Source organism: Episyrphus balteatus, chromosome 2 (genome assembly GCF_945859705.1).
Source record: "Episyrphus balteatus chromosome 2, idEpiBalt1.1, whole genome shotgun sequence".
NCBI lineage: Eukaryota > Metazoa > Arthropoda > Insecta > Diptera > Syrphidae > Episyrphus > Episyrphus balteatus.
Genome location: NC_079135.1, coordinates 27,388,576 through 27,397,520, shown reverse-complemented (window position 1 = coordinate 27,397,520; position 8,945 = coordinate 27,388,576). Strand labels below are relative to the sequence as shown.

General features: G+C 30.1%; 1 protein-coding gene across 1 annotated transcript; it reads right to left on the bottom strand.

Annotated features, from left to right (window-relative positions):
• Positions 1–1,456: 1,456 nt before the first annotated feature.
• On the bottom strand, positions 1,457–8,725 carry LOC129910935 (putative glycerol kinase 5). Its single transcript, XM_055988541.1, has 10 exons — positions 8,500–8,725; positions 8,326–8,419; positions 7,990–8,249; positions 7,783–7,895; positions 2,793–2,919; positions 2,288–2,722; positions 2,062–2,225; positions 1,867–2,000; positions 1,652–1,787; positions 1,457–1,587 (listed from the first exon to the last, which is right to left on the bottom strand). Exons 1-10 carry the CDS (start codon positions 8,593–8,595, stop codon positions 1,581–1,583), a joined length of 1,566 nt encoding a protein of 521 aa, XP_055844516.1. The 5' UTR covers positions 8,596–8,725; the 3' UTR covers positions 1,457–1,580.
• Positions 8,726–8,945: the final 220 nt, after the last annotated feature.

Here is an 8,945-nt window from a genome sequence, read left to right as displayed (position 1 = left end):
GTTTAGTTAAAAAACATGGACCTAATTTGCTCTACATATTTGGGTGATTTAAGAAAGTCAGTTTTCCGGATTTCAAGACATGTAAAATGAGTTTTTCAATAATGTAATTATTATATCCTATAAGTTTTCTCAACTACAATCAAACAAAAGAATAATTCCAGGTGAGTTGAAATATATATTTTCTTTAAAATAACAAAATATCGAAATTTTCAATTTCAGTTTCAAAAATAGGTTCCGGATTACATTCTTTCGTTTTTGTACGTGAATAGGTAAAAAGTTAAAAACGAAGGTAAAATAGTGGGAAAATAGCGCGGGTAACCTTTCCGAAAAAAAAGTTTTTTACAGCTCTTCATTTGTGTCCAAATTCCAAAAGTAGAAACTAGTAGCAGAACACGAAAAACATCTTTCCCTTTTGACAAAATTGTATTTTTCTTTCCCAAGAAACCCATTTTCGTCAGTAAAAGATCTAAAAAAAAATGTAAAATGCTCTTTTAGAAGAAGTCCACGAAAAGAACCATTTCTAAGTTAAATCAAAAATACTCACAACCACTTCCGACTAGCTCTAGGAACAAGCAAATTGAATGGTAGGTACTTTATACCTGCCAAAATTGGTGGTTTTATGGGATAAAGGCAAAAAAGTTGCAAAAAACTATAAATGCTCAGCTTCGTTTCTATTATTTTTTACTTGCTCTTGCAAGTGTTGCTTTCGTGTCGAAAAATAAATTGGAGGTTTTAATCAAAACCAACATTACGATGATGGAGAAGTCCGAAAAAGTGGGTCTCGCAATCCCTTCCGCTCGCCTGTGTGTCCATCTACACACATTTCTTCAAATTTTGATACGGATGATTTCATAGAATTTTGAAAGTTTTTTTTGTTTTTTTTTTTTACATCCTGCTTAGAAAGTGTACCTCCCATACAAATTATTTAAGTTATAGCTAATTACTCCAAAACGGCTCTAACGATTTTGACTAAATTTTACAAACGTAATATTCAAAGCAATTTCTATAAAATGGCATTTTTAGTTTTTCTAAAAAAAAGTCAAATAATAACAAAATTTTCATTTAACAAAATTTTACCCTCAATGTCGGCTCAACAATGACTGCAACAGTAAGTACGTGCAGTCAGTCGACTGGGTCAGTCGTGCATTTTATTTATTTTGCCAGCATAAATGTGTTGACGTTTTCAACTTTGAGTTTTTCCGTTTTTTAATGATTTAGAAAAAGAAGATTTGAGGCTGTATTTTTATAAAATAATTATTGCTCATACTTAAACTTTATTCTTGCTCGTAAATATACAAACAAAAATCAAAAAGATGTAAGAGAGCACCTTGTTTCTATTAATTTAAAATAAGTCGAATGCCTTATTTATGTTGATAAAGCATTTAATCTTCTTGTAATCCGGAAAGCAAAAATAATTGCAAAAAAAAAACGATTCCTTTTTTTTCAAATATAAACAAAACAAATCTTATATTTTGTATTTAAAAAAATTTATTTATGTCCCTTAATCCGAATATTTATTTACAAAACCTTTGGTTATTGTGCAGTACAATTTGAGTGAATATTTTTTTTCACAACCTTTTTCAATACCTGAAAAAAAAAAATAAAATATTAAGAACTAAATATCCAATATGAGGTAAAAAAAATCACTTGCCATTCTTTAAATCTAGCCACAGATCTCTCCCAAATTTTCATTCTCTCTAGATTTTCTGATCTTAATTCATCTCGCGGTTTAAAGAGTTTGTCAACAACTCGAAACTGTCTAATTTCGTTTCGACTTTTCCAGATTCCTTAAGAAAAAAAAAAAAAAACAATGAAATTAAGAACCAATATCTGAATGATCTAATAAATTTAAAAAAAAAGACTAACCCATATTAAGCCCAGCTACATACGTTGATCCAAGTACACTTGATTCTGAATTGACAGCGCGTTCCACACTGATCCCAACGAGGTCAGCAAGGAATTGACAAATAAAATCATTTTTCGAAACACCGCCATCGACTCTAAATGAAAATTTTAATTAAAATTTTAAGAAAGACTATAAAGAGACACGACGAAACTTACTTTAAACATTCAATTTTGTAATTGGTTTCACTTCGGGTTGCCTCACATACTTGTGCAATGCGAAAAGCAATACTTTCTAAAATTGCCCTTACTAAATGTGCTTTGGTAGTGGATGGAGTTATACCTAGAAAACCTGAAGCTGCTTTGTAATCGTTCACTGGAGGCTGATAATGAAAGTTAATGATATTTAATCAAACTTCACAAGAATTTAAGTAATATAGCATACTCCAATTCCACTGAATGCAGGTACAAAATAAACTCCATTCGTATTTTCCACTGAATTTGCAATATCTGAAGTTTCAGATGGTTGATTAAATAGGCCACACGATTGAGCCCAACATATTAGAGTACCCGTATCCTGGACTGAACCTTCAACACAAAATTTGATATCATCACCTAATTTTGTATCTTTGAAGTGCCAAGCTACTAACGGATATAGACCATGTATGGAAGCCTGGCAATTCTTGCCAGTAATTAGATCTAGAAATGAACCAGTTCCCATGGTTATTTTCAGATCGCCTTCTTCGAAACAATTTGAACCCCATAATGATGCGGTTTGATCGCTTACCGATGATGCTATAGGAATCCGGGTACCAAAAAGTGATTCATGAATGCAACCAAAATCGGCCGAATTTGAAACAACTTTTGGTAAAAGGTTTAGCTATGAATCAAGTTTATTTTGTATTAATTTGAGTTGTTATTATATATTATATATTTTAAGTGATTCTTACGTTTATTCCAAATAACATTTTCATCAAGTCCGACCAAGCCAACGTAAATGGATCAAATAAACCTGTCGCGGTTGCAGAAGTTATGTCGGTTATGTGTTCAATCTTCAAGTCCTTTTCTGATCCAGTCCTAAAAGGCAAGATGGAAGAAATTCATTATTGATTTTGTTTTGCATGAAAATGATTACCCCTAAAAACACAAATACATAAATGGGAAATGGCAATATTTTGCTCTCGTCGAAGTTTGGAAAGGTAATTGTTACTCAAAATTTCTCTTGTTTTTTTCTTCAAATACATTTTTTAGGTACCGATACATTTTTTTGCGATACACTTCTATGTAGGTAAATGTGCTTTTTTGACGACTATTTTTACTTGCGATATAGGTAGTGTAGTACTATAGGGCAAGTTAAGGATTCATTAATAGATCGAACTCAAGATAACAATGATAACAATTCTGCCTGTCTGTTTCTATTTTAAAATATATCCTACACCACGCAGACGATTTGCTTCAAACTTGATAGTTAAGTGTTTTGGATGATTCCCTAGAGTTGATTTTTTTTTCGGACAAAAATTAACGGTAGGTCCTTGCCATATGACCAAAATGATAAAAGTTGTTTTTCTCAAAAACGGCTCTTAAGACTTAAAACAAAAATGCCTGCACTGTTGCGCAAAAGGTTCTACTTTTGAAACAAAATTTATATTTTTTGAACCGATTTTTTCGGTTCGAATATGTGAACAAAATTAGTTTGGAAAAATTTTTATACAAACAAATATTTTTTTAAATTTAATTTTTGGAATAGTTATCCGTTTGTGCATTAGGAGTTTACATGTATTTCAAAAACAACACCTAGCTACCCATAAGAATCACGTTTTCTTGGTCTAAGTGCGCAGATATACATCTTTGTTAAAATGTTGATATTTGGGAAATCCTGGAGCGGATAGCTTTCCAAAAAAAAAAAAAAACATACCTAATATCTCATTTTTTAAAACCAAAACAACAAACAATTGTTTTTTATAAAATCATTCATCAAGCTCTTAAAAATATTTTCATGGCTGGTTATAAATTATATAGGTACTCGAGTTTTCAGTTTATTGACTTAAAAATTGAAAATTGATGCTTTTAAATAAAAATTAACCAATAAAGCTAAAATAGATCAGGTCAATGCCTTTATGATTCTATTTTAAGCCTTTTCAAATATATAAATAGGTTAGAGCATTACACATTTTTTGCTTTATTTTTAAGCATTCTTTTTAAATTTCGATAAACTTTTTATGAAAATTATATTTGAACAGGTATTTGATTATAACCTTGTAACCTTTTTCATGTTATGAGTTCATATCATATATGAACTGCTATACTTTTTGTTTCCTGAAAATTAATTTCGAGGGAGGAAAAAAATATTCAGAGGGGAACAACACTCCTTTGGATATTCACGATAGGGCCCAATATTGTTTAACTTAATATTGACGTGCACTCGGTCCCTGTTTTTACATTAAACAATAAACATTTAAGGTTATCCGTAATAAATGCGACAAAACTTAGAATGTCTATTTAGGATTGTTAAATAAAATCAACTTAGAAGGAAAATCGACATAGAATTAAGTTATGTAAGTTTAGTCACTAGATTAAAATAAAATAAAATGCACGACTGGGTCGCATGAACTTGCTCTTAGAGTTCAAGTTGCTTAAATTTTTAAGACTTTTTATATACATATAAATTTGGGAAATGTCAGGTACAAAAAAAAAACAGGTACGAAAAAAAAAAATTTAAAAAAAACATAAAATTCGTTTAAAAAAAAAAAAATAAAACAAAATCTGAAATCTAATTGCCCCCCAAAACAAGTATGCAGTTTTGCTTGATATATTAATAATTTCTTGGAAAAAAAGTTTTAAAATAAAATTGGTATGTCATTTTGTAGAAATCACTAACGGCCATATTATTCACTCTGGATTTAGTTTGGATTTAGGTTAATTTTAAATCCAATCCATTAAATCGAAATTTCATAAATCCAAGGATTTAATTTTTTGTTCATATTATTCACTCAAAAAAAATTATGTGTTTATTCAATAAATTTTGTATAATTTGCATTTATCTTTATTTTTAATTCACAAAATACGTGAAAAAAACAACTGAACACTGTGAAAATTAATTTTACATCTGGATTTATAAAGTTAAACAGACCTCCAGAGAGCAGTTTAAATTTGTTTGGATTTAACGAGATTGGATTTAAAAAATTGGAGTTAAGATTGGATTTAAGTAGTGAATATTATGGAATTGGATTTATTTTTGACATTTGACATTGTTTACATCCAGATGTATTTTTTAAACTAGTGAATAATATGGCCGTAATTAACATCTAAAAACAAAATTTTTCAAAATTTTTTTTAAATCCAAAAATTACTTTTTTCGTAATTTTATTTTTGGCTTATATTAAAATTATATTAATGCTTTTTCACAAAAAGTTTCGTTGAAATCGAATAAGCAGTTTCGGAGCAAATCGGATTTAAAAAAAAAAACGGTTCTATGGCCTAAAAGCGGTAGGTATATGACAAGTAAAATCGGTATATGACAAGTACCGTTATTTTTGGGCCAAAAAAAAATTAATTCCAGAAACCCCTCTGGAGATTCGCCAAATAATGCTACATACCAAGTTTGACACCAACAGTCCATCCGTTAAGGCTGTAGCTTCGTTTACAGACTGACAGACAGACGGACTTCCGGGACCCACTTTTTTTGGTATTCTCTATCATCGTAATGTCATGGAAAAATGTTATCTCAACTTTTTTTTTTTGTACGAATGCATAACTTGATATACATATAGTACCAATGTATATCGCAAGTAAAAAGATTTCATTGGAGGTGCCATTAACAATTTGTTTTTAGATAGTAACCCAGGCTTTAAGAACGTTCATTAGAATTTTCTCCACACTATTTATACTGTGAAATATTGTATCACCAATTGAAGAAATTTCCAGAAGAATATATTGAGAACTGGAACTTGTTTATTGAACAATATTTTAACGTAGAAAGAATAGTAAAATAACAAATTAATTTATACAGAGAAAACAGATTTCTCAAAGTAAAGATTTAGAAAATATTGTAAAGTTGAAATTATAACAAAGTAAATTATAAGTATATGAAACGTAAGTATTGATTACGGATGTTGATAATACAGTAAAACCTGTTTAATTGGACCACCCTTGGGACCGAAGAAAAGTGGTCCGATTTGGAGGTGGTCCACTTATAGAGGTTCCTTTTTAATCGGACCAGTCCACTTAGAAAAAAATTTCTCTTATTCATACCTCTAACCCACGTAAAAATGACAACAAATATAGGTACCAACAAATTTCAAAAAACAATCAACTTCAAAAACTCTATTGCACTGTCAAATTATTTCCTTTGCCAAGAAACGAAAAATAAAATTAAACATTGAGGAATCCTCAAATAACAAATGTAACTTTGCAAAATTGGCCAAGAAAAAAAAATGGGATGCATATGTACATGAACATTGAACACACATGTTCCAAATTTTTGACTTTTGGTCCAATTAAACAGGTAAAACAATAAGCAAAGAATGTTAAAAGGTGTTCCATGGTCCGATTAGCAGTTGTCCCGATTATAGAGGGAAATTTGTATGAAAAATAGCAGGGAAAGCATTAAGTGCGGTCCGAATAGGAGGTGGTTCGATTATAAAGTGTCCCAATTAGCAGGTTTTACTGTAGAATCAATATCCAACATATACAACTTATGAGTGGTTCTGACCCCACTTAGTTTGTTATTGCTGACTCCGAAAAATGCGAAAACTTAATTTATCGAGCACTTAGCTAGATACTTCCTTTTCATTAAAATATACGTAATTTTGAAATAATTTTTTTTTCATAGAAGTCCATTTTTTAATTAGGCTTTTTTTAATAAGTGTTATGATATCGTGTGTACCGTTATCTGAAGAGTAACCGAAAGTCGATAGATACCAAGATTGAAGTTAATCGACAAATATGTTAAACAGACAGGTATACATTGAATTATGGCAATTAGGGACTGAATATTTTACTTGACAATTGTGTAGCTATTTATGACAAGTAAAAATCTCATTGCGACTGATAAAATTTTTAATACATTTTTCGCTAAGCTTTATAACTCCTCATAGTCGTTCAAGACGCCAAAAGTTTGCACATATTCATCTTGCAATAAATTAAAATGTATGCAATTATTTTTAAAAAAATCGTCATAACTTATGTGTATATAACATATTAATATTTTATTAGATTCCAAGATTATAATAATACCTATAGTAACGTGCTTCTAAACAAATAATACTTAATTTAAGGTGTAGCTTTGTAAGCACTATTAATTAGTATTTCACACCACAAATTGCTGCCTTTAAAAGCCAATGACTATGAACAAAGATTCAATTCTATTGATAAGAATCTGAATGAATGAATGAAATGCATCATTCTGTCGGACGTTTTTGTTTTTAAAGCTTAAAAATAGGCTTAAATCCGTTAATATAAAATACAAAACAGAAATGAATTGTGATTCCAAAAAAAGTAAAAAATTTTTAAAATTATTTAAAAAAAAAATTAATTTATACAAAAAAAAAAATAAGTTTTTTTTTTAAAGCAACTATTTCTCAAATGATAGATACAACAAAATAGGAGTTATAGGTCGTTATAAATCCAAAGTCCCATGGAAAATTGAGCAAAAATGAAAAAAACTCATTCGCTTACTGGAAGCAGAGTCCTTCCAGGTCCAAAAGGTCTTTAAACTTATGTTATTTTTTTTTTTTTTTTTGAAACGCGAGTTTACCCTGAAGCCTAAAGTATCTAGCGTCTAACCATTCAAAAAAGTACAAACAAAGTAACTTAAGCGTATCAGCTATTTTGAATTATTCGAAAAAGTGGAGAGATTAAAACAAGATTTTAATCATCTCCACTTATTCGAATATAAACTCCAAATTGGTCAATAAATCATTCTTTAACATTTTGAATTACCTTAATTTGTATATTAACCATGAGTCCAAAGTATCTACCATAGCAGTCTTATTTTTTATTGCTTCTTTCAATTTTGGATTCGCTTCAATCTCATGAATAAGTCTCAGAGTAACCTTGTTGATAATGAATGATCAAAACAAATAAAAATAAATAAATATCAATATAAACAAATACATAAAACACCGCCAAGATCCATAGTATACTCACTTGTCCATTCATCATTTTTAATACGCTTCCCGCCAAAAAGCGTTTACTACGTGTCACTAAATATAATCCATAAGATAGAGTATTTAATGTTTTTAATATAAATCCTGAATTCCATTTATTTACAAGTCCATCGGACCGACAGTCTTTCCAAGTGATAAAATTATGAAAATATTCTTGAGTGTTGCTATCCCAAGTTAAAAACGTGCAACGTTGCGTTGATATCCCCAGGCAAGTGATATCGGAGGACTTGAGATTTGCATCTATAAATTATATCAAATATTCAAAAATATTTATTTTTTTTTTGTTTTTGGAATGCGAACAAAGTCTATTTCAAACCTTTGATAGCGTTCGAGATAACATTGACTACACTATGCCATAATTTTTCTGGTTCGATTTCAAAACAACCAGGTCTAGGGTTGAGTAATTCCACCTTAAAACAGAGAAGTATTTATTACTTAACTCGACTGTGTGTGTACGTGTTTGGAATTGTTAATTAATTTTATTATATACCAATTCACTAGCGGAACCCTTAATTTGGCATTTTTCATTAAAAATAAAACATCTCAATGAGGTAGTTCCAACATCCAACGATGCAATGAACGACATTTCGTTTTTTGTCGCTTTGCCTTACTTCTCTGTTGACTGTGTCACGTCCGTTTGGAATAATCAATCGAAATCAACTGAATTAAAAACAATCTACAACACGCTGCCTTCGTCGTAGTCGTCATGTTATTATTGCCGCAACGGCAAAAGCAAAGCAGTGATAGCAAAATGACACACCACAACCATACAGCTTGAATTATCTTAAATTAAATGCACTATCACACGCCGTCGATAGTCGAATAATAAGAATAAAACTTTAAATGAAAAGCTTCCATGGGGAGGTATTTATGAATGTAACTTCATATTTTGGTCAAATTTTTCCCGAGGTGGATATACTGGTTGTGAGTTAACTA

Coding starts and splice junctions, on each gene's coding strand:
- LOC129910935 (XM_055988541.1), bottom strand. CDS start 8,595: ATGTCGTTCATTGCATCGTTGGATGTTGGAACTACCTCATTGAGATGT. Junction 8,250..8,325: donor TATCTCGAACGCTATCAAAG/GTTTGAAATAGA, acceptor TATAATTTATAG/ATGCAAATCTCAAGTCCTCC. Junction 2,920..7,782: donor TGGTTAATATACAAATTAAG/GTAATTCAAAAT, acceptor CTTGCCTTTTAG/GACTGGATCAGAAAAGGACT.